At 39.0% G+C, this 27,007-nt stretch overlaps 1 protein-coding gene across 2 annotated transcripts in view; it reads right to left on the reverse strand.

Annotated features, from left to right (window-relative positions):
* MASP1 (mannan binding lectin serine peptidase 1) overlaps positions 1-27,007 on the reverse strand; it is a 98,809-nt gene that overhangs the window by 32,546 nt on the left and 39,256 nt on the right. The window contains exons 6-10 of one of the 2 annotated variants that reach the window (XM_018561577.1): positions 25,797-25,944; positions 25,493-25,611; positions 23,917-23,995; positions 12,212-12,349; positions 11,319-11,393 (exon numbers count right to left, since the gene is read on the reverse strand). In XM_018561577.1, the coding sequence (XP_018417079.1) occupies positions 11,319-11,393; positions 12,212-12,349; positions 23,917-23,995; positions 25,493-25,611; positions 25,797-25,944 (559 nt within the window). Of the gene's footprint in view, positions 1-11,318; positions 11,394-12,211; positions 12,350-23,133; positions 23,466-23,916; positions 23,996-25,492; positions 25,612-25,796; positions 25,945-27,007 lie in introns of those variants that run through there. The other variant, XM_018561578.1, reaches the window with a different exon arrangement.

Below are 27,007 nucleotides of genomic sequence, written 5' to 3' on the forward strand. Positions count from 1 at the left end.
TGCCCCCCCCCCCCCAAAGCATTTTGTGTTGTATTGTGCTACAATACTGTGAAATGCAGTGTGGTAGGCTACATATTATTGTGTACCCCATGTGTGTTTACAGTGCGTGTGCAAGTTTTGTGTGTGTCAGCAACAACTTTGTTTGCTGTTTAGCTGTTCCCCTTCACCTTTTTTATATTTCTTATTTACTCTCACTTCAACACCCACAAATGTGGTGGGGTTTACTGTTTCAGAGTTGGAGTTTGGGGTTTAGTGTGTTAGGTTTTATTTTTTGAGGGAGTATATTTTTTATATATATTTTGCTGTGGTCTTTTTTATTTCAGGCAGTAAGAATGTATTCCTGACACAGGCAAATCTGCCCTTTGTTTGCAGCACATCACTGCCTACAGACTACAGAACAACCTAGTGCACCTAATCAGCAAATTGTTAAGTGAACCAATGCACCACATGCTTTAGCAGGCTAGTAGGGTCTGTATCTGCAAAAAAATTACCACAGGATCAGCAGTGACAGTGGCATGTTTAAGTCCTTTTTAAAGCCACAGTGGACAGGCATGGCTGCAGACAGCAGTTACAGGCAGCACCTAAACCATATGGTTGCAGACTATTTGGGTCCAGGGCTGATAGACACTTTTCTATCGGGTGTCCAGGCTTGACTACTAGCTGGAACTTGAACCATATGTGCTGGAGCTTCCGACATGCTTTGCATGCATTGTGCAGTTTGAAAAGGCCTAAATTACAGCAGGTGGGTTTGTGAGAGAGAGACAAGTCTGACAGTCCCCCGACACTTTGGTGTGGCTCACTTCCATAAAAATTAACCAGTCCTGGATCAGCAATGATTACAAAACCTCCACAGCTGCTGTTACTGACTTTTCTTTTTGTTTGTTATCTGCCCTCCCCCCCGCCCCAAAAAACCCAAAACATACACCAATATCAGCTTCTGCCTCCTCTGTTGGTCTGCCAGCATTACCATCTACTGTCACCTTTCCTGGACTGGCACAAGCCCCTGCCACCTCTGTTAGCCTGCAACCATTATCAGCACCTGCAACCTATCCTGGCCTGCAACCATTACCACCTACACACATAATGATTCCGTAGCTAGGCCTCTGCAAGGTAAATAATGATTTGTATCTCCCAATTTACCACGTTTGTTTACTGCTCCAGAGCTCAAAACTGTGGGGTCTATTCACAAAACTGCCGTAGGCAGTCGAGTGCATAACCGACCCGAAGTGAAGTGAGCCGAATGCTGTTCAGCTATTCACTTCAGGCTTGTATGGCTGATTTCAGCCGTATATCGGCTGAAATCAGCCGTACATCGGGTGGCTTCAGGTCGGCCGAACATGCTCAGCATGTTCGGCTGACCCGAAGTGCAGAAGAAGTTCGACTCAGCCAATCCAACACTTCTGGCCGAAGTGCAGAAGGAGTTTGACTCAGCTGATCCAACATCTGGATCGGCTTACCCGAACCTCCGGCAGGCTACTCGTTGCTGTTCGGCCTACTCTCATAGATGCCGAACAGCAGTGAGTGAATAGCCGAATGCCGTCAACCGGCATTCGGCTCGGCTATTCTGCTCGGTACCTCTGTGGTCCCGAGCAGAATAGAAAAACAGTTAAAAAAGTAGAAAACGATTGAAATGATGGCAGATAGCAGAGGAAGCAAGTTTTTTTTTTGTATTCTGAGAGCTGCTGCCGTCAGAATAAAAAAAAAAAAGTCAGCATAGGAATGCATAGCTAGATTCCTATTGGCTATTTCAATTTGCAATATCCAATAGCAAGCTGGCTATTGCACCCGCCCTCTGCTGCTGTCAATCGCTATAAGGGGACCTGATGGAGAACTTCAGGTCCCCTCTGCTGATTGACAGCAGCAGTGGGCAGGTGAAATAGCTAGTTTGCTATTGGCTATTGCAAAGTGAAATAGCCAATAGGAATGTAGCTATGCATTCCTATGCTGGTTTTTTTTCCTGACTGACGTCGCCGGCGGCTCCGAGGTCATAAGGAAAAAGAAACAACAGAGCAGGGAAAGGTTTACTCTGCTCGATCGAGCAGAGTAAACCTTTCCAGGAGGAAGTGTTTCTCTTGTGGGCGGCCGGGAGCCGCTATCTAATAGCGGGAGACTCCCAGAGCGTCCGGGAGAGTAATGACAGATCAGCGTCCCTGGTTACCTGGTAACCGGGGACGCTAATCTGTCTCTGCAAGTGGCCGGAGCCAGCCGTGAGATGACGGCTGTCAGTAGCAGGCTGTCGGCCGGCCGTTCGGCCAGCTTCGGCTTTCACCTCGACTCAGTCGAGCCGAACCATATGCCTTCGGCTCGACTGAGCCCCTCGGCCAACTTCGGGAGCTGTACGGGCTATAGTGAAGCTACGGCAGCTTTGTGAATAGTCCCCTATATGTGGCTATTGTCTCTCTGAAATAATACAATTTTATGTTTACTTCAAGATAAAAACTGCCTCGTCTCTTTCTTTTTCATTTTGGCCCAATTTAAAATGTTTACATACTTCCTGCGACTGTACAATATACTGTATATCTATGGAATAATACACACTAATTTTTATTTCACAATAAAACCTGCCTGGTCTCTTTTTCTGAAATTGCTGCCTATAAAAACTGTAAAGTGCAGCGAGTCTATACAATATTTCTAGTTGTTGCAGAGCAGATGTTAGTTGGTTTTCATAATTTACAATGGAATAAAAAGCATGATTTCAGAAAGAGTGTGGCTCGTGTTTATTTTGGTAGTCTTACAATACTTAATAAAATACAAAATGAATAAATACAAATAGTGATCACATCTAAGTAAAACAAATTATGTACAGTATAAAGCTGCATTTGTTACAGTTTAGCAACATTTGGTTTCAATTATAATACTTTTTAAATGCTTGATGATTAATATATTTCACTATTGTTGCCCATTACAAAGCTAATTTCATTTGTTTTCCTGTGCAGGCATAAATAAGGTATAAATAATATATATATTAGGGATGCACTGAAATGTAGGCCCCTGAAACATTTCGGCCACAAATGGTACTTTGGGCAAAATGCCGAAAGTACCATTTTGTGGCTGGAAATGCTGTGCATCCCTAGTTTCTCTCCTCCCTGCTAGCCGCTGCTCTGTGTCCCCACTGACACAGAACAGCACCCAGCGGGGAGGAGAGAAACTTTCAGGAGGTTGAGCGGAATGGAGAGTGCTGTCAATGGTGTCACAGGTGGCTGAGCTCTCCTCTTGCACTGCCCCTCTCAGCCTCCGGTGACAAGCAAATCAGGATAGAGAGTGGTGCAGGGAGGAGACAGCTATCAGCAGTGTCACAGGAGGCCGAGCTCTCCTCCCCGCACCACTCGCTCAGCCTTCTGTGACAGCGAGTCAGGATGGAGAGTGGAGGAGTCAGGAAGGGGATCGGGTTACAAGAGTGTTTGTAAATAATTGAGGGAATAGTAAGTTTACTCTGTGCTCTATATCACTTCTTGTTCATTCATTATTGTAGACATAGTAAATTATACTATTTCCACAATGTATGAATGGACAGGAGCACTCAGTATAGAGGCTTCCTGTTCATTCATACCAGGGGCTGCAGAAAAAGAGTTTTAGGACTCTATGCTATGCTATAATTTGCGTATCATGGACCTCAATTTGTGCATTTGTATTTGTGCATCATGGACCTCAATTAAAAGTATTTATACATAGTTATGGAATTCCTACATTCACAGCACAGTCACTGAGGGTGAATGTGCAATACGTAATCTCTTGGGGAGGAGAAGTTTATACATCCTCAAAAAGCGCAGCTAAACAACTGTGACTGTTTTAGTCTCTAGTTACATAGTATTTGAGGTTGAATAAAGACATTAGTCCATCAAGTCCAACCTATTAGGATCTCATTCTAGGAGTACCTGTACCCCTGTATATTACGGTCCCTTAAGAAATCGTCCAAAAGTTTCTTGAACAATTCCACATTATTTGCTGAAATCACCGCCTGTGGCAGTGAGTTCCAGACCCTAACTGATCTTACTGTGAAGAACCCCCTTCACCCCTTGTGCTGGAATTTTTTTAAAGAGTACTTACGTAACCTAATGATGTATAATAGTTGCTCCTGGTATGTCCTTTTTAAATATTTTTCAGGTAACCTAATCTTTATGCCACATGCAATAATCTTTATAACACAGCTACATATTTATCAATAATGCTATCTGCTATAGTTATGTAGTTGCCAATTATGTAACAGTTTATAAATGACACATATTTAGAACAAAAAAATACATATTTGCTGTTAGGCTCATATTTAGCTAGATCTCAGTGTGTTTATAGAAAATAAAAGTTTGTTGAAAATAAATGAATGAATAAATATGTTTCAATTTTGTGTTTCACGAATTGTATTATTCCATTTTCTATATACAGAGCCTAAAGTAGAAACTTACAATAAAAGTAATCTTGATGATTATTAGTGCTCTAATAGATGACAGGGATTATTTGATGATAACATTTAAAAAAATATCTGCACACAGAATAAGCATAATGTGTGACAGTGTTCAGTGCATATAAGCAGCTTTTTATGAATAGATTTTCTATCTATAGTGGTGGCATATTATTAGAGAATGTCAATGGACAATGTATGTTGGCTGGGAAAGAACTACCACCAATGTAGCTGCTTTAGGCCCAGGAGAAAAGGGGGTCTGTTAAGAGACTCCCCCTCCTTCAAGCTTGCTCTCTGGTCCCAGTGCATGAATAGATGGAGTTGGACCTTTCAAAAGAAAAAAAAAACAACAACTCTAGGATCCTTACAATCTTTCAGTTATAAAGCTATATATAAAATGAAAAAAGGAGTGCTCACTACACAGCACTTCAATTTGCATACCTCTGCTTCCCTATATGAATGAGGTTTGTTTTACAAACATGTAACTGCTCTCCAATGTAGTGCTATGAGTTCAGCAGAATTCAGCCAGAATGCTCTGACTTCTACCTGTATAGACATTTCTGGTTGGATTTGTAGCTCTTTATTCTTACAATTTTAGTATGCTGAACAATATATAGCTTGAGTGACAATGTACATATATAGCAGAACTATTTAACGGAGTGTGCTACATGGAGTGTATCTAGGAGTTACATTATTTTGTTATGCATTTTTTGTCAAAAGATAGGAACATGTATGTACTAGTCTTTTTGGTTCGTCCTGCGGCTTCACAAGAGGAGTTATAGAGAAGCCTACCATATATATACATATAGCAGTTAAGCAAAATATACCTGAGATGCATTCCATTATTCAGGTGTATATCTGGTTGTCTAGCCAGTTCACATAGTTTGACACTTTGGTATATACTCCATATACTTGTTTACTTCCACATTCTTCTGGGCCTCCCCATGACACCAGACCTTGGGCCACCCACCTTTTTGTATCAGTGTCCTGAATTACAAAGGCACCTCCACTGTCTCCCAGACAAGTGTCTTTCCCACCTTCATAAAATCCAGCACAGAACATGTTTTCAGTTACACTATAATTTCCAGAGCGAGATTCATAGCTTGCCTTACACTCTGCATGTAGCACCACAGGTAATTTGACATATTGCAGGACATCTGACAGTGTCCTCATGCCAGAGCTTATCACTTCATCCACAGTGATATTAGGGTTGGAGATACCCCACCCAGCCACAAGGCCAAGAGTATTGGGCTGTGGACCTTGTAACTCATGATCAAGCTCGGGTAGACATACTGGCATTATATATTGGTTCATTATTACTTTTTCTTTTAACCTCACAAGAGCAATATCATGGTTGTAAATCTTTGGGTCAAAATCTTCATGCAAAATTATCCTGTCAATAGTCCTGCTGATGGCATCTGTTTTATTTCTAACATCGTGCAACCCCAAATAAACAGTGACATGTTCCTTCGACACAGGTATCACAGTGTTATCACGGCGCTGAGACTTTAATACATGGGCAGCTGTGAGCACCCAGTAATCTGATAGGAGAGCACCACTGCCAAACCATTTGTCTTCTGGAACACGGGACATATCTTCTACCACAATGAGCGCCTGCCAAGGGAAAAATCCTGGTTCTGCATTACGACCTCCGATGATACGCTTGACTATTCCAGGGAGCTGACGAATTGGCTTTCCACATACTGACAGGACATAGGAAAAGAAAAGGAAAAAGTAACATGAGAAATTGTTAAGAGACTAAATATCATAGTATATAGTGCATTAAGTAGATTATGCCAGGTTCAACTAAATACAAAAAATACAAAAATCAGTAACACATTTTAAAGAAAGCCAAAAATCTCTTACTGTATAATATCATGGATTCTTATCTCCCTAAAAAAGCAGTTCCCCTTTCAATAATAAGGTGAGGAACCCCCGCCAATGGTGTCATACATTTTCAGCTTGTTCAGCTTGTTTTGTTACCATTTGAAAGGCGATCCCGTCTCACAGGAGATTTTAAATACTGACACTATAGAAAATTATAAAAGTTGTTTTTCATAATTGGATATATATATATTATATACTGTACATCCATGTGGTATACTATTTTTCTTGACTTATAAAGGATCCTCACTGAATCCCATGTTTACATTTTAAAAGGCATTTGCTTGATCTTGACTTGTTTGTCCTGGCATAATCCACCAACAATGATGTATCATGGGTATAATACATCATTGCACACCTAAGACCTTCAATACCTGCCAGTATATTCAGTGGTCCATCCCAGCAAAAACTCTGATTTCTAAGGAAATGATTGTCAGCAAAAAGACAATAGCAGCATTAGTTTACAAACGACATCCTTCAAAATCCCTGTCAGAACCCAAACCCTGAGTCACGCATGGATGATCTTCTTTGACTGTACTTGTTATGCTAGCTTGTCACCAGAAGAAATGATCCAAAAGGAAGACAATTGTAATAGAAAAATGATACAGCAGAAACAACATGCTAAAGTTGCTTTCATAAATCATGTGAGCACCATGTAGCAAATTATAACCACACATTAAATGCCAGACCATACACATCTCAGCCACAAATATGTTCCAACATTCCTGGCCCCAAAATCTCCTCAAAACTGTGAGGTTTCCATAGACACAAGGAATATCTGGAAAATATGGTTTCTTATTTGTCTGGAGCAGAAACGCTTGGATATCTCTGGGGACAAGATTGTGTCAGAAATTGCTAGACATTATATTACTGTACATTAATAGTTTAATAGCACCAGCCACTGGCATGCTGCTGAAGTAATTGAGAGAAAAACAGCTTCTGGCATTATTGAGACCATTTGTTCAGTGGAATCTACAGGCAAGGTTTAGTCATACACTCCTAAAATACTTAATTGAGTGGTTACACTTTGAATGGTTAGTAATGGAAAGTACAATAAGGTTTATAGAAAACACAACATATAACAAGTAAAAATACAATACAGATGTCTCAAGTTCAGCCAGGGCTTTCTTAAAAGAGAATCATTCTTATTTTTATTGCCCCAAAGCATTAGTAGCCATTTATATGTTGTTCTTCTGGACACTTATCTAACTTAAAAAAACAATCAACATAGCGTGTTGGAATTAACTCCTGTGAAGGACTCACCCACATGTATACAGTTCTTAAGTTCAATGACAAATTTGGAGGTTAAAGTACATCTAAACCCAAGAACAACATTTTTAGTTATTGCAGCTAATCAGTCTTTAGATGTGGAGACTGCACTAGTTTTCTTTTTTTTTCAGGCTATTTTCCTTTCCTTTATTTTCAACTCCTAATCCAGCCAGTAACAGATTTCCTGTCCTAGGGTGCAAAGCTAATTCACTGTACTGTATCTATAGAAGAGCAGTATTGTCACCCTAGAAAGGACTACAAAACACCCCCCTCTCCATGTTACAGTGGAAGGCATTTTGTAGCCAACATAGATAGCTGAGAACAATACGAATGATAACAGGGTATTACAGGCAGAGAGCACAGGAACTTAACAGCTTACAATATTTCTGGCAGGATTAATAGGTATTTTTTGCACATATCGAACAGATATAAGACACCAATAAATATATAATATGAAGTACTAAAACAAGCAAACCCTGAAGGCACCAGAAATACCAAAAAAGTGGTAAAACAACAAACAAATTCCCACCTGGAATAATAATAAGGAGAATACAGTGCTCTTAGACCAGTTGGGAGTCTAGAAGCAAGGTGAGCAACATTCCATCTGTGTTCAGAGGTTTGCTTCAGTCTACTGGTGGATTTAGCAGTATATTAATCAGAAGGATCGGTTTATTCTTTTTGATTTCTGCTTTATATTAACTATATGAACTACATTTTCCATTGTTAAGCATGTACATTTAGTAATATTTTACGTCTCTCCCTTCCTTCATCATTTTCACTATGCAGAGTTTTATATATGGAATAATATTTTTGTGGATGGATGTTTTTTGAGTAAAAGTATAGGTTTTATAATTTGTATTTAGTAGCAAAGCACATTTGTTTCTTTATAGATATAAGAAAACACTTTCAATAGAATATACGAAGGTGAGTCAAAAATTATACATTGTAGAGTTTCTTTTAATCCACTTTTAGAAAAGACAAATACATAATTTTTTTGACATAATCTCCTTGCTTTTCAATACACTTTGTCCATCTGTCAACAAGCTTTTGTATTCCCACATTAAAAAATGTTTTAGGCTGTGCTGCAAACCATGAATGCACCGTGGTCTTCACTTCACTTCTTCATCAGAGGTGAATCTTCGTCCTCGAAGCTGCTTTCAGGGGACCAAACAGGTTAAAGTACGATGGAGCAAGATCAGGACTATGAGGAGGAAGCCTTGACACCTCAAAACAAAGTTTTTGCAGAGTGCCAACAGTGTGGGTAGAGGTGTCTAGGTTTCAGGCTCGAATTGATGAATCCATGCCTTGTCACCAGTAATGATTCTCTTGAAGAAACTTTCACCTTCCTTAGATTATCGGTCCAAAATTTTGTTTGCAGATGCCCAAACGCTTCTGTTTATGCTCTTCCGTGGGTCACTGCACACTGCTCTTCTTTCGTGAAAATCACAAGTGGGGCATCTATTTTTTCTCGCACCGAAGGTACAAATGAACTGATGTAACACGTTCACACCTTTACAGCAGTGACTGGGGAGACGTAGCCTTGAACGGAAAGCGCTGATAAGACAGTGCGGTGAACAGTTTTAATATAACTTAAGTGCGGATAATTTTTGACTCGCCCTCAAATGTAAAAGTTAAAAAGAGTACAACTAAGAGAAATTCATTGTTAGGGTTTACATACACTTCAAACCTCTCTTCTCTCAGTTACAAGGAGCATCCTAATGTCCTTTTGTTAACCTTAAGCTAGCCATATAGGGCTTGAATTTTGGAAGATTCCTATTGAATCCGAACCATGGGTGGCCCAGTTGGGACCAGTTGATTTAAAAATGGATAAAATAAAAATAAATTTAAAGAAAGTCAATTAAAAAAATCAACTGATCTAGGTTGAAAATTCTGGGACAAACAGTGAATATCATATCAGATGCAGTTGCTGTTGGGGTATTTAAGCAGCGTGGGTACTGCGTCTGTCTGAACACAATGGCTAGCAGGGGAGATTCCTTCATTCATTCTGTTTAGTGAATTATGAATCTAGTGATTGAGAGAAAATGAAGTGTGTATGGCTATACATAACATGAAGACTTTCTACTGAATTTTCTATATTAATAAAAAACACAAAACTATTGGGATTATTTGACAGAGCAAGGAGCAACATTATTATTATTATACAGGATTTATATAGCGCCAACAGTTTGTGCAGTGCTTTACAATATAGGGAAGACATTACAATCACTATACAAATCAAGACAAGATGGTAAGGAGGACCCTGCCCCTGAGGGCTTACAATCTAAAAGCGAGGGGGAAGTGATACATGAGGAGGGAGCTGTGTGGGGATGAATTGTTTGAGAACGTGATGGTGATCTCTAGTAATCAATTGGCAATTGGCAGATATCTTTATCTAGTCCAGCTGCTCTAAATTAAATAAAGGTAAACACTGGTTGCTATACTCTCCCCATCTTTGTCTTCATTATATTTGACATTATCCACTCTCTCTTATTGTCTCCATAAAATAAATCCACATTTTGTTTTTCACAAATTTGTTTACTAGATAAATGTTGTTTCAGAATGTCTGTAGCATATGTTTAGGAAAGCATTAATAAATACTGGAAATGTATATCTTAGTCACTGAATGTTGGAATCAGAGTATGCATGTACATCTTACATTTTCTAACATTAAATAGGTGTTTTAAATGTACAATAAATGTGCCATTGCTGACCTTTTCTTCTGAAATACAATTTTTTTGGCTGCCATACTAAACCACTACCTTTATTGACCTGGAACAAGTATATGGGTCAGCAGTTCTGGCTGCACTTTGACTTTGCTTGCTGAGAGGCGGGCAACTAGGTGCAATTGCAACCTGCATATGTGCTGAAAACTGTCTGCATGCTAGCAGGTAAAGATCAGGAAGTCAGAGAAAACCAGTTTACTGGCACCCAGAGGATTTTGCAGCATGAGAGAATAATAATTAAAAAAAAAAGTTTAACACGTGTAAGCAAACATTTGTATATACAGTTACCAAAAAGAAGAAGAATGCTACCTGGAGCTTAGAAGACATTAGTTTTGTGTTGCATCATGTTATAGTGCCCTTAGAGAAGAGACTAGATGTTTTTTGCCTGATTGTGGCAGCCAAGTTTATAGTACATACACACAGCCCTGGTTGACTGTTCTGCTGCAAATATAACTGACCAGGTAGGTTGAAAAGCCTTGTCCAATTCATTTTGTTCCCCCATAGATAATATAGCATTGGTCTTTGTGTCTATACTTTCCCTGTGTCTTTCCAACTGCGCTCCTAAGCACATTATCGTTAGTACACTTGCATACCTCCCAACTTTCTGAGAAAGAGAGACACTTTCCAGCATAATGTATTCAGGCAATATACACACCCCTGCCACACACCCCTTTTGTGGGTCATTAAAAATGTATATGCCAAAAATGATTGGTTAAGTCCAGAATTTTTTTTTCCACCATTACCTTTCCCCTCCCCGTACACGCACACCCTTGTGAGTATCACAGTGACTGTGTGTATTTGAGTGGAGTATACCTCAAAGAGGAAACATAAGAAAATACATGTACACATAAGAAAATATAAAATAAAAAAGTATTTCTGTAGGATATGTATATATAAGTATGCTCGAAGTTGTACAAGTTACCAACCCAGGCTACAAAATGCTACCTGGTCTTCTTTGTACCAGATATTCATTGCCTATAGCAAATACAAAATAGATTTATGATGATTAGATACCCTATACAACAGATTATGTATTCAGGATTTACCTGGCTGGCATACAGGAAGTGTGGTTCCAATTTCTGAGTTCATCCACTCTCCATTTTCTTTACAGAAATAAACAGCTGCAATGAATAAAAATAATTCGATTGATATTCCAATTTACAGAAAACCTATTAATACTATAATTTATAAAAAATAACAGTGTTTTAAATGGTCGAACATGACACAACTGTTTGCTCACAGACTGAACTTTCAGATATGACTGCATACATGGGCAGCAGGGATAAGCAGATTTTTATCCATTGTTAGAGGGTTTTTGATGTATTTAGGGTAGTTTCATTTATTTAATTGGGTGTACATTGCATTGTGTTTTTTCCTCTACAGTTTGAGTCATTTATATACTGCTACATTACATTTTATTAAACATTTTTCACTGTTTGTTTATTTCCTTCTGTGAAAAAATTAAATTATGAGGGTACTGAGGGTCTGATTTTTCAGCACAAAAACAGGTCCAGGATAGTTAAAAGGATCTTCTCAAACTCTCCATTGAAACCCCATTACACCCTTAAATACAACCAAAACTCTTCTAATTTCACCTTCATCATTGACTCTCAATTTTGGCCAAAATTATGTTTATATAACCCACTGATGGGTATGTTACCAGCCACTATTAATGGGCTAAAGATGAAGTACACTTAAACTTTTGTTACCCTAGTCTCTAATCTATGTTCTATTTTTTGCAAGTCTGGGACATCCTAATTTTCCTTTGCATCAATCCCTCTCTGGCTGCTTTCAATGTGCTCTTGAATACAATCTTATATCAGTGCGTTACTATTTTGTATACTTATAACTGTTGTAGTAATGCTAATTACATTTGTTTAGTGCATCTGTACTACTTGTCTATCACCAATACTCTAGGAATAAAAAAGTAGTCTCTCACCTGTAATATTTGGTGTCATTATGTAGTAAGGTTCTCTGCAGAAATATGTAATACTTGATTGGTATATGGTAGTATTTGCTGGTGTAGAGAAGGTCATAAATCCATTTTCAAGTTCTTTTGGCAACTTGCAGTCAACAACTAGAAAAGGGAAACAATCTCGGCGTTAGGTGATTGTGACCATTTCATTGTTGCTTTAAGTGCAGTTAAAACATGTAAGATATTATTCCTTGTAGAACGCTTCTTACCTGGCCAGTCCATTGGAATTTTTTATAATAGGACAATATTTCAGCTCATTAAAGTCACAGCTGGTGCAATAATTAGCCTCTAATGGAATATCCAGTAGTAAATTAATCACTGTTCCAACAGCAACATTATTACTTGCATTTACTGACAGCTCAATTTCTGCATCACTACCATACAACAAAGTTATTCATGCAAGCAAGAAACACTTTTTTCTCCTGGATTAATAGATCTTGTGCAAGTTCAGATCGGTTCTTATTTATTCAGCATTATAAACTATGCCTGCTATCTTTGCCTACTATTTTATAAGCCCATTCAATAAGAGATATTTTTGTATTCATGTAAAATTGCAATATTCTTACCTGGTGATGAGAGGGGGGACCTAAATATAGTGATCCTAATAGTTGTTGCAGCCACAGGAATAGAGATGCATTAAGGCAGAATTTGGCCCTTGGTACATTAGCAGATTTGCCCCCCATTCCTTTAACTGACATTGAAAAGGATTGCAATAGACACAGAGAAGCTGCCTCATTTGCATTCTTGTACTGCCATGACCCCTGCCATCAGACATCAAGTGCATCCTCCCTTGTGATGGTACACAGCTTTGACCAATTACACTATCCCCCTGGTTTACTGCAGGAGCATTACGTTTTTAGCTTGTCCTTTAGACATCAGCTGCACCCTGTCTAGGTACCCTAGTGGATGATTCAGCTCTGCATAGGACAACCACATTCCAATAAAACATAGGATATCTCACAACCTTTGTATACTGTATTTTACTAAATCCAGCTAGTGGTTTGAAGATGAACAAAGTTGTAATATAGTGAATGCTTGTGTGCTTTGATCCATTCAGCTAAATAAACTTTTCTACATCTAATGTCAGCATGTACTCTAAGAATCCTTTTTTCATACACTTCAAACGTTTTCCACTTTTTATTGAAATGTATGCAGTTTAATGTCTCAATGTACGCTGAAAATAAAGCTTAGAACAAATAAACAATTGGACATCCAAAATAAATCATGGAATAATTTTCTTTAACAAAATGTATCCTAATCAAAGTAGCCACCTTTTGCAAATATAACAGCCGAACACACTCATCTTTCTACAAAGGATAACAAATATTGTTCAGAAAGTTTTCCCAACACTGTTGCAGAAGTTCCTACAAATGTGTTGTAGGTTGCTTTGCTCTCACCATTCTCTCCAGTTCATCTCAAACCAGCTCAATAGGGTTTAAGTCTGGACACTGTGCTGGTCATTCCCTGATTTGAAGCCTACTGTCTTGTTCTTTTCTTCTAAGGTAGTTCTGATCTAGCCTGGAGGTATGTTTTGGGTCATTATCTTGCTGTAGGATGAACTACTGACCAACTAGGCGTACACTAGAGGATATTGCATGGTGTTGCAAAATGCTGTGGTAGTAGTTTTGTTTCAGGGTGCCACTCATTCTGTGCAAGTGGCCGACTCTGGATCCAGCAAAAGTGCCCCAGACCATCACGCTTCCTGCTCCGTGTTTGACAGTTGGGGGTTGATTTATTAACCTTATAAACACACCACGAACATGTATACACCTCTGTAGTGTGTTCCCTCCCAGCATGATCTATGGGTGGAATCTAAACACCTTTGTAGTGTGTACACACCCAGCAGGTGTGTTGTGCAAAGCCAAGCATGAATTTGCAAGGTGATGTTGTGTAAATTAGCTCTATGTTGTGTTGCTTGCTTTGATGAATGCAGGAATGTAAATGCATGAGCTAACCATTTTTGTCTAAACTGTGAAGCAGCATTATATATGCATCATGTGCATGATTTTTCCATATATGGCATGAGTGGAAATATGCTTTTAGAGACTTTTTGGTTGATAAATACGTTTTGCTGTGTAAAAATCACACGCACCTAGTGCGTGCGTGTGTTTAGGTTAGTAAATCACCCCCTTGGTCTCACACACCAAGGAACCATCCTTTTGCCTACTGGATGGTGTACGAAAAACCTGCGTAATGAACCAAAGATCTCAAAGTTTGATTAATCGGTCTATAAGACCTTCTTCCAGTCTTCAGTAGTCCGCTGGCAGTGCTTCATGGGCCAGGCAAACCTTTTTTTTATTTTGCCATCTTAGCAATGGCTTTCTTACTGCCACTCGACCTGTCTGATGTCTTCTCTTAACAGTTGAAACTGAGACTTGGTTCCTTCAATCAGTGTTAAGCTGTGCTTAAAGCTGTTGTTCTGTGAGCCGCCTGTCATGCAAGCTGTTGACGCTAAGAAACTTGTCTTCTGATTCTGTTATGGCTTTGGGTCTGCCTGACCTCTTCCTGTCAGAGTTTCCTCCAGTTTCCATGTGCCTTTTGATGGTGTAGGAAACTATACTCACCGACACCTTGGCTTTCTTTGCAATTTCTCTAAAGAGAAGACCTAGATGTTTAAGGGTTATAAAGGTCTGTCTGTCTTCCTTCGTTAATTACCTTTTTCTCACCATATTGAGACCAATTTTCTACTTCCTGCAGTACAATACTGTCCAAATAATGCTTAAGAGGTTGTAGTAACACAGTCTGTTCCAACTCTGCTTTTATACAGACAGAGGGCTTGTGAGTAATCACAACCTGTAGGAATTGTTAGAATAAACGTTCAAGGCTTAATTTACTTAGATTGCTGCAAAAAAACTGTGAGTTGTTAACCCATTACTTCTTCTATGAAAAAGTCCTTTCTATATAACTCTGAAATGTAAAAATTTGAAATATTGAGCTGTTCTAAAACGTTTGACCAGTAGTGTACCTGTGAGTAGAGATCCTGAAAAAAAACATACACTGATAGTATGGAGCTGACTTACTAAAAGAGTTAAGAATATTCACTACAAAATGTGTAAATATTCGCTTTAATTTTCTAATAATTTAAACAGCATTTGCACAAAATTGGGCATTCAAAGTGAACAGGAATTACCTTTTCACAAAATTGGATATCTGAAGTAAATATTCACCCTTTTTTAGTGAAGATTTCTAATCTCCTCTCACAAATCAGCCTCATGGTCTCTTTTGAACATCTGAAATTCAGAAAACGCATCCAAACTCTGCTGTCTGCTAAATCAGGTACTTTGTCTGTCAGGAACTGTATACTTATAAGGTAATGCTAATTTACAAAAAGTTGTCCTTTGTAAAGACTAACAGATTTCACAGATTAAAATACTTCTTTCAATACATGCTCTTCAAATGTTTAATTGATACAGTTAATAACTTAAGAGAAACCTTGCACTTCTACATTTGTTTTTGACAAGGGTAGTAATTGCTGCATTTGATGCGCATGCCTCTGTAGCCATGCAGTTTCTATCCGGTGCTATGAAGTGCCTTGCCTATCTCCTTCACTTTCTACTTCTACTGCTTCTACAACTTCTACTAGTTAGAGACTGGTCCCCAAACCAAGGCAAAATAAAAGGTTTGCCCAGCTTCAACAGAAAATGTTGATCCCCTGCAATGGGCATGTAGTTATGAAGAACTCCTTTACATTATTTTTTTATTAAGGAGTATTTTCACTTTAACAGCCAAATTGGGATAACACCTATTTTATATATGTTATATGTTCCCATTGACATAGCATTAGTTAAAAAACAGTGCAGTTTGCAGTTTAAATTGCTTTTACTTGGGTTAGGTTTTCTTGGCTTTTTAAGGGTTAACATGTATACTTGCTTCTTCTTCTTTGTTAGGAGGGGTTGTGAGGGGTTTCATTGTATATTAATTAAGTTAATGAGAGAAACACAATCCTCAAATTTCAGTCCCCAGTATTTCTATAAGGACACTGTAAATGTGCTGAGAAAAAACAGTAATCGGCCATGTTGCCTACTGCAACAAAACATCTAATAGGTAAGACATATATTTAAAAAAATATGCTGTGTGAATAGGAACACACAACAAACATATAGCAGGGGTTTTCTCAAATTTGACAGCAAAAGTGGAAATCCACTTTAAGGATTTAAAGAGGTACAAATCTTGTACAGTAAGTAACGAGAAGTATCTCCAACACAAGAGATTAGTCGCAGCAAACTTATTGCAGAACATACAATTATGCATATTTAGCACTGTTGTGGCACTGGCCCCTTTAAGGCAAACCCGATGTTGCAAGTGACCGGGGTTTGTGCTAGAAGAGACTTGTGGGACATGAGTTCTTTGCCTAGGAAGATGTTAGCAGGATTTACTGTTCAGGAATACATATCCCAGAATGCTGTGAGTGAAGAGGGGAGTGCACTCTGGCTGCAGAAGGATGTCTAGTTTCATTCCCCAGGCAGAGGTTGTGAAGGCAGGGCGTGTGTAGCTGCTGTGAGTGAGAAGGCTCCTGTGCCTGCTTCCTGCGTCCCTGTTTGCCCTGCTAGTAGGCTGAGGGACGAGCGTTTCATGACAGCCTGCCAGTTGATCGAGTGAACCGATAGGAGGGACATCAAAGACCACTATGCAGTGATCTGGAACGGGGATTCAGTCGTGACGAGCAGACGCTGTGTTGGATGACCTAATCTTTTTCTACCTGTAGAGCCTGCTGATCTTTCCCTATCAAGTGAGCTGATGTGTGGGACATCCCTGATACGCATCTCCCACTTGGATTGGCGAGAGGCCTCTAGCCTATGTTTATTGATCACACTTAACACTAAGTTCATTGGCCCTATTGTTGGCTAACCAAAGTTTGGACCACTGTACAGTTGGTTAGGTACCCGGGTACATTGGGACTGAGACAAAGTTCTGTTCTAACATTTATTCTGTGTAAGGAGACTGTTGTCAGCACATCCATTGCTGATATATAGTCATCTGTATAGCTGATTCAAATCTATTGTCTGAACTGTTTGACACTATAAAATATTTTGCTGCATGCATGTGTATATTGTTACTGGATATTTTATGCAAGGTAAAACAGTTGAAACCAGTGGTTCTCAACCTGTGTAACCTCAGGACCCACATTTGTCCTTGGTCATAAAGTCATGACCCAAGCTGCACCGAACTGGAACACACAACATTGCGGTACCCAGCCTTCCGGTGCGGGCGATCAAACTGTGGGTGGAAGGTGCGTTTCGGGTGCCATTCAAATGAATGGCAATGCAACACACCTCCCACACCAGAATTTGCAGTAGGTGCTATTTTGCATGTTACAATGTGTTAATCGCACGGGACTGTGTGATTAATGCACTGTACTAATGTGACTGGCCCCTTAAAAACACTGACCGACATACACAATCTCACACACATACACACTTCAATTTTGTTTTCTTTTTTTGAAATCCACCCAGTCTCCCTCTCTTACGAGAACTAGAGTGGATCCTCAGCCTGGGGTCCAATGTGGGCTGCTGTGCTGTGATGGAGCTTCAACCATATGTGCATTGCTTGTGCAGCTCCCTTCACGCGCCCCGTAGAGGTGGCGGGAGCCAGAATGTGACGTCACTCTGGTCTAGGCACCTCTACAAGACACATGAGGGAGCTGTAATCAATGCACGTATGGATAGAGCTCCTTTGCGGCCATAGCCCCACCCCACCCCACCCCACCTCAAGCTGACACTCAGCACCGGGCAACATATTTTGAATGGCTGCTTGGCGTGTGAACTGACAGTGCTGCGCTAGGGGGAGGCTGACGAGCCTCTCACCTAGAAAAGTGGAAGGCATGCGGTGACCCACTGAACATGGAGTCATGACCCACTTTTGGGTCACGACCCACCAGTTGAGAACCAAGGCTTTAAACCAACTGAAGGTGTGCTGGTGTGCTGATCCATAATAGAGGTTTCTTATAGAGGAAAGACAGGGAGACCCATTATTTCATTTTATTGTGGATCTCACCCACCAAGGAACTATCCTTTTGCCTACATGGAGTCACATTTACAAATGTGACTCCATGTTCTTAATGCAGCCATTTTACGTTGATTCCTGGAGCCTGTTTGGTTTGTTAGGTTTCAAAGTCTGAGCTTGCGTAAGGTCCTGTGTGTGGGAGAGTGTGTGGTGTGGTGAGTTGCCCTCGATTGTTGTTGCTGCCTTGCTCTCCTGACACGATTTCCATGCGTGACTAATTTTATTCGAATAGAGGGAAAACACACCTGAAAACACTTGGCCCCCTCCACCTCATGTAGTGGTGTCGACTGACGGTCCTTTTGGACTCCTCCATGTAAGCTTGCTAATATCCATGATACCATAATGTGTGTCTGTATATGCTTGTTCCATATATGAATGCAGTCTCCAATTTGCCTCACATGGGTTCTCTCTTATTTAGGATATATAAATTTCCCTGAAGAGCCCATTTGGGCGAAACATGTCGGGTTTTATCTGAATGAGTTCTCTTTTATGCCTTATTTTAATAATTGTTGACTTGATGTGACATCTACTGCATGCAAAATAGACCAATTATGTTTCAACTTTGTTCATTTCCAATTATGTAATAAATGAATTCATATTTTTTATACAATTGGAGAGTTTATAGTATTTCTTAAAAGCCCCTCCCCTTTTGGTAATTGCATACCTTAAAGTGGAATCTACTCCTCGCATTTCTTTCTAGTCAATCTATTTGGGGTGTGAAATCTTGCTCTCCTTGTTCTTTATTGCTCTAATACACGCCAACTAAAAACCTACTTACAATCTTCTATAATTTTAATTGGGTTGCTAGGGCTGGGACTGGTTCTAGTTTAAAGTTAGAAGGAAGGAGAGTATGTGTTGAAGCATTTTAATTTATTGGCAAGAGGTGAGTCTGCTTTATTACTTTTGGCATAAAATCTCTACTTGAACAGCAGAGTTTTGTTTCACTTTGTCTGTTTGACATATATTCAAATTAGTTAGCAGGGTTTTCCTAGGAAGGGTATTGCTTAAACGTTAGTCTTGCTTCTGATAAGTCGGACTCTAATTTCTCCTGAATCACTCAAAAATTACAAATCACATGGGAGGTCTTAAGCCTCAATGACACTGCACAAAATCAATATCTACGGGCGTAGAGGGGTATGAAATTAATGGAAGCTTCTCAGTTTCAGCTCTGTCCCTTTCTTCCCAGTTTTCATCTCCTAATATTGTAGAAATAGCTTAAATACCTGCATGTTCAGAAAGAAGCTCAGTCTACACTGCAGTCTTAAACTGGCATAGGTCGTTGGTGCTTGAAGAGCTGGATCACTATGTATCATTGTGGTTCAACAGCCATGTAAAGTGTATGTCAGGGCAAAAATAAATACATAAAAAAAAAAAAAAAAACATATTCAGTACATCTTTGCAATACATCCACATTTTCTAATATGTTTTCCTTCTAAAGACCCTGAAAATACAGAAAATTCCTGATGACCTGCCATAACACTCAGCTCCTTGGTCCTGTTGTGCGCTGACAGCACAAAGCATTTTTGTAGACTGAGCAGGCTAGCCCTGCCTAGTTGTTATCTTTACAACATAGATACTAATTATTCTGTAAATCAAGGTAAGAAAAGGTAGCAAATAAGAAAACATTCATTGTTAGGGTTACTTTATGGGATTACCGCATATAAAACTATTTTAAATCAATTGGGGGCAAGCAGTATATGTAATCTGACTAGTACCAAGTAAAGGCATGTTATGGTAAATGGAACAACATTGTTTTCAGTAGGCACATGATTTAATTTCAGGGCAAATGCAAATATAGATATGGTATTAATGGATGAATTTCACACAGCTAGTCTTCATTTTACCTTGTATTTTAATTATTTTATTTGAATACACGTCAAATGTATGGCAATAGCAATAATTGAGATCTGGGAACATAGACTGTGAATAAAATATCACTTTTAAAGAACCTCCTAAAATCAAGCAATCATGCACGTAAATTTATAAAAACATGCTGAGGTCTTAGCACAGGTTGCATAAAAAAACTAAAGCCCGGAACTTTATCAACGCAATTAAAAATGTTATGTTACTTGGAGCCTCTGGTTACACGTCTGTACTACTGATCAATTTTGTAGTCTTTTGACTGTTTAACTCAATGCCTCTTTGTGCGGGGTGTCTCTTTAGGGCGACCCAGGGCTGGTGATCGCACCCTCTTTCTTCTTTCTTTATCTTCCTCATTTCCCTTTTTTCCTTTCCTATTGTTGGGCCGTTTCCTTCTCATGTATTTACTTGGGTACTGCCAGACAGGTTTATTATGGTCACTTTTAGTTATTCATTTGGGCTGGAGTGTTCACTTGCATTACATTTATCAATCACCTTTGCCTTAACAATGCTTTACCCGTATACTATTGACCTGTGTTTCTTGTTATCATTGGTACAAAGTATTCTGGAGATACATGGGTTTTGGCCCTTCGTTGTTTGTGTGCATTGCTTTTTCTATTTTTGTATTTTTTAACCTAAAAATGTTTCAAATAAATATAATCTTTAAAAGAAAAACTACAACCCAAAGTAATAATATATCAAACAGCAAATAGTCTTAACAGGCCCCCACATTTTATGAGGGCCCAGAGTGCTCAACCAGGCTTTCCTCCCTTCTTTACTGCCGCCATGTGAGACCATTGGCCACCCACAGCTTACATGGATCCATTGGTAACACCAGCGGTGGTTGAGATCCATCCAAATTCATCATATTGTGCATTTTACTGAGTGTATAATATTTTTGCCAAGATTCAGCTATATTCTGGTGATACTGAATATTTGAGTGCATTTGCACTTTGCTATGTATACAAGACTGAGCTTTACTTATCAATATCAGCATTTGTGCTACATGAAGCAGGATTTATCTGAAGGAGGTATTCCTCGTCCTATACACATCTACTGTGGTATTATTGCCAACAACACTTTATGACCAGGCTGTGCCAGCACGTGGATGCAAGCTACACTAGCAGTTATATATGAATGCATTATTCCCGGGAGCTTGTCTGAGTATGTCTAAACACTACTGAGCACACAGGGCAGAGGTTTACTTGTGTCCATATCCACATTCCATGCTTTATGCAGTAGGATCAGTTTGTAGGGAATGTCTCCTTTTCAACATATAATGAATCCAGCTGTGGTTTCCATTACCGATTTTGTGACTGAGCTTTACCAGTACATGGACATTCAAGATACATACCTTACAGCACAATGTATTAGGTAATAGACACACCCCTGCCACACCAGTAGTTATGGATTTTTTATGACCAAAAAGTTTGGTAAAATTTAGAATTATTGTTTTACACTATTACTTTTCATTACACTGGCTCTTTAAAATAGAAAACACAATATTTAAGAGATAGGATTAAGGTTTTGGTGCAGAATAACTTTTGTAGTGAAATAGAACAGTTTCATAGATATCTGTGCATCAGACCTAAAAGAGGGACAACTGAGGAGAAAAAAGGGACAGAGGGATTTGGCTCCAAAGAGGGACAGTGCCTCCAAATGAGGGGTAATTGGGAGGTATAAAGATACCAATATGAAAGTATTATATCTGTGCATGCAATCTCTGTTCCTTTAAATACAACTTTGGGTTGCTTCCAATTTAGCATATATTTGAATCCTACTGCCATTTCCATTAGCAATGATACTTTGTGAGTGGATTTTACTATTTTGCACATGAACATTCAAGGTACCAGTGCCTGTATTAAAGCATCATTCTTTTGGACATACTGTTGCTTTTCTTTATATCTACAACATAAGGGCTTGTCACACCTAATCCAGTGCGTTGGCTGGAACGCACTGGATCGCATAATTAAGCCTCCCTTTGATCGCCTGCACCAGAACACGTGGCACAGCAATGCCCGTGGTGCACTATTTTTTGCAATCGCACCGCACTGGATTAGGTGTGAACAACCCCTATCCATTTATCTATTTGTCATTTGGTAATTAAGCAATTGACACAACCAAGCTGTTTCTTTAGGTCATTAGCATGCTATGTGTTTGACCAGCCAGTAACAACCTTTTTTTTGGTTCTTGCCATCACATGCCCACTCAGTAATTGTAAAACTGTGCGTGTGATCTCTGGGGAGAACTCTACATACAAGTTTGGCTCACTTACTGCTATAGCTATATCTCACTAACGGGTATGGTAGCATTGTGGTCTCTTTTCATCACAGCTTGAAGAATACTTCTGGGTCCACACCTGATATTGGGAGGTATCCGTTTTCCACAGTACCATGCGCCATGTGTATGAAAACACATAAGACGTATATGACTTTGCTCCAAAAATTGAAATACATATTTGATATATTATTACTACAAGCTGTAAGTATTGTTTCTACAAATGTTGAAGCCTCAGTGTATTTAGTATATACATTTTTGCGAATATTTGGTTGATTTTAAATGATTTATTCAAAGTGATATTTTATTCACATTCTATGTCCCCAGATCTCAATTGTTTTGTGCAACTGTTGTTTAGTGTATGAAGTGGATACATAGAAATGCAAACTATTTACAGGTTTAAACTGTGCCAATATCTGTAATTACCGATAAATAAGAACAAAAATATGCAACATATAGTGTGTTTATATCTTATAAATAAAATAAAATAAGAACCCAAAATATTACCATTTATAATACTGTAACATAAAAAAAGAGTTTGTACCAATGGCAATAGTGTGCGGGAAAAAGCCCACAACTACTGCACACCATTACTGTCTGCATGTTATTAAATAATATACAGTACATCCAAAAAGGTTTCAAATTATCCTAAAGACACATAAGGTATTTTCTGAGACACGGTTACTGTCAATGTGCCTGGAAAAATATTTCAGTCTTTATCAGAAGGAAAGCTGTTTGAATACTAAAGATCATGCTAGGGATATGCAAATGGCACTTTATTAGGATAGTCAGTCAGCAGACAGACTGTCCAGGCTATTCAATAATAATTGCTTCCTCTGGCAAATGTGCTGTGAGTATTTAATGGGAGCAACGGGCTGAAGCTGAAGCAGGAGCTGGCTGCTTTTTGCAGGGCCACACTCTTTTCGGGAAAACCTTCGGTAGCTTGTTGTGACACACTTTTGTCTTGTGCTGTTACTATAAGAGGTGTACAAATTGTTCTGAAACACTGAGGCCTATGATAATAGGCCAGCGGCAGCTTGTTCATATTCCAGTCTTCAGCTCATCCTGAAATCCATCTCTGCAGTTTTGTAAGAACGGGGGGAGTAAGAGGGAAATTGTAGATTTTAGAAAGAGAGAGAAAAAAGAGGAAAGGGAAATTAGAATTCATGCAAACAGGATACATGCAGAAAATCCACCACCAGAGTATAGATGACATAAAACTTTAAAGAATTTTCTTTCTTTTAGACAGCAAAAGAAAAAAAGGCACAGAAGACAAAAAAATAGGTGTAAACAAATGTAGCACTAAAAAACTGCTAGCGGAAAAAAAGTATCTATGGATATTATTTGATCAGCTCCGAAAGGATCTGATTGATTGCTATAAAAAAACACAATTTCTTAGAATGCAAAGGTGAGTATATAAACTGGGATATCTCTGTACTGCATCATACCGCATACTGTCCAGTTTTACAGGTTAAAACAAGCATTATAAGGCAGTATATGAAGTCAATGAAAAACCTGCAGTCTCTTACTTTGGCATCTTGGCACCTGGTTACTCCATGTTCCATCTTTCTTGCACTCAATCTGGAAACTGTCCATCTCAACATTGTCCTAGTTAAGAATGACAATGAAAATTAAAATGTTTTGAAAATGTAGACACAGCAATGCTGAGTAGTCCTGAATAGGTATGAGATCAGGATCTGTCTGAACTTGAGTTCGAACCTGAAAGGAAGCTGCGAGTGCTGGACCAATCAGCTGTGGCCAGGGCATTCCCTGCCCCTCAGTTGCATGTAAACAAGGGGCTGGGATGCTGGTCACATTATTAACCTTATATATAGCCACATGACCATGTTAGGTCAGTGTCATTGACCAAAATTGCCATGTGGTAATATAAAATCAGTGATGTCACCAGTATCCCATCCTTTTGTTTCCATGCAGCTGCAGGATAGGGAATGTCGTGGCTGCAACTGGCTGGGCCAGCACTGACAGTTTTCATAGAGGCTCAGACAAACTGAAGTTTGGACCGAACCCCAGCTCTTCACTAGTCCTGAATAACCCTGACTCATACTCACAAAAGATTAACACATTTCTAGAGTGACTGTTAAACCGTACTGATAGGTCATCTCAATATTATCTACAGAAGGCGATAAGCACATTTAAAAAAATCTACCTAATTCCTAGTTCAATTTAAATAAAGAAGTATAGACTAAATCCCGATCCTTTATTTACAGAAGAGTCAATGAACTTATTAAATTGTATGTAAGAAATAATGGCTGCCAATCCTATTTAAATGCTACAGCAATAGCTTATAAACATGCCAATTACATTTATTAGGCTCTGCAGTCTGGGAACATGGCTAATATCTTATGATTATTTATAATAAATAAGTGGAACACTAGCCAAGGTTGGCTTTATATGAAGATTGCTTACAACTTCTGTTCATTTTTTTCTCATTGAGGAGGATTCTCCCTCACTTCTGGTTCCAGTGATGGTGGCCACTGAGACAAAGAGTGATGGAAAATATATTCTCCAGAAACACAGCAGTAACAGAAACACAATTTTTTTTAGTCGGGCAGGGAAAGGTTAGATCCTCTGTCAATTTGTTTGTTTGCATCCACAATGGGAGATTCCCCTTACTTCCTGTACCAGTGATAGTGGTCCCTAGGGCAGTACGTAAGTGGAAATCTCTCCCACATACATCAGGTCCTTACTCAAAATTAAAAGAATATGGTGAGGATTAAGTTACATTTTATTTTTCCAACCACTAATCTCCAGTGATGGTGGCCACCGAGACAAAGAATGAAGGAAAATTGGTGCACCTAAAACACAGCAGCAACAGAAACACAGTTGTTTAGTAGGGCAGGGGAAGATTAAAACCTGTGTCAGTTTATTTTATTGTTGTCATTGTCCACACTGGGAAGACTCCCCTCATTTCCTGTCCCAGTGAAAGTGGTCATAGGCAGGACGTAAGTAAAAATCTCTCTGAAAGGCCCTACTCAAAATTAAAAGAATATCTTTTGGCTGAAGTTACATTTTATTTTTCCACTAACCACTGATCTACAGGATTATTGAAGTGTTTAAATGAAGGTTTTAATAAATACTACCCACCTTTAGAACTCGATAGCCAGGGATACATGTAATCACAGCTTGGTCTTTAAAAGTGTACTTTGATTGAGAAGTCTCAATTTTTCCATTTAAGGGTTCCTGGAGATCAGGGCATGAAATTCCTAAAATGACAAGTTCCAGTAATTTGATGATTCCTTCACTTTTTGTTAACTGCTTTCAAAAACTAGCTTATCATGATTACAACACTTGACTATTTGATTTGACAACAGGCTACTCATGTTGTTGTTTTAGAAAAGCTCTCTAGAGCTGAAACATAAAGAACATCAAAATAGATAAGGAGTCCTACCTGTGACTGAGTAGGACAGCTTCCATCCTCCATTTTCTCCAGAGCCATCACTGTGAAACAAGATCTGGACACTGTTGCTCTCCGTTTCTATTCTTCCTGGTGATTTATCTCCACATATTGGACCAAATTCTTTTTTTCCAGCTTTGATCTAATGAGACACAAGTCACACAATGGCAAGATTTTTTTTCTTATTTAGTCTAAATGTGTAGATTAAAAATCTCTCTTTCTTCTCTTTTCCTTCTTTTCATTCTCTCTGTTAATTAACTTGATTTCCTCTTCCCGCATAGTGGGGATCCGATAGTCTTTATTACACTTGCCTCAGCATACATGTGTTGCATTTATTGATGATATGGAAACTATGCTGGCTTTATTTCCTTGTACCTCTCAGGACTTCTGCACAGTGCTGTATTGTTTACTATTTTGGGGGCCCCTATACAGCGGAGCCTTTTTCTTTTCTTTGTTATCCATTTATATTATTGTTTATACTTTTCTGTAACTTGTTCTTGAACATTTTCTGTAAAAATAAAGCCTTTGTAAAAAATAAAAATAAAGTCCTGCCTATAAGGAATACATGCTGTCATGTTTTTTTTACTTCAGTAGGGACTCTTCCAGCACATTGCCAGACACACCATTAGGTTTAGCAAGGGGAAGAGATAGGAAGATATTGCTGTTGCTATTTCATACCTTCAGATCTTCATAATAGCTAACCTAAACTTTCATCAAAACTAAATAATTCCTTTGTAAACAGACTACTACTCCAAATTATAACAGTATATATTAATTATCATTTGTTCATTGAGAGTTTGAGCAACTTGAGAGCTTTTGAGAAACTGCATTTTCTTGACATATTTGTTATTAGTACCTAAATGGCATTTATAGATTACTCTTTTGGTGCAAAAGAGTAAAAACACCACAAACTAGATTAATGTCATTTTCCCTATTGATTCTATTTCATTCTGCAAAAATGGCAAAATTTTGCTGAAATTGCCTGATTTTTGGGGGAAATTTTGGGAAAATAAAAACTTATTAGCCGTAGCTTCGGCCGATCCTTCGGCTAGCTTCGGCCCCAGGACCCCTTCGGTTCAGTAACCGAAGGGCTGCTGTACGGGCTATTCACTATAGCCCGTACAGCTCCCGAACTTGGCCGAGCGGCTCAGTCGAACGCATATGCCTCGGCTCGGCTGAGCCGCACCGAAAGCCGAAGCTGGCCG

This window comes from Nanorana parkeri, unplaced genomic scaffold, assembly GCF_000935625.1.
Source record: "Nanorana parkeri isolate BGI_ZX_2015 unplaced genomic scaffold, ASM93562v1 scaffold531, whole genome shotgun sequence".
NCBI classification, from domain to species: Eukaryota; Metazoa; Chordata; class Amphibia; order Anura; family Dicroglossidae; genus Nanorana; species Nanorana parkeri.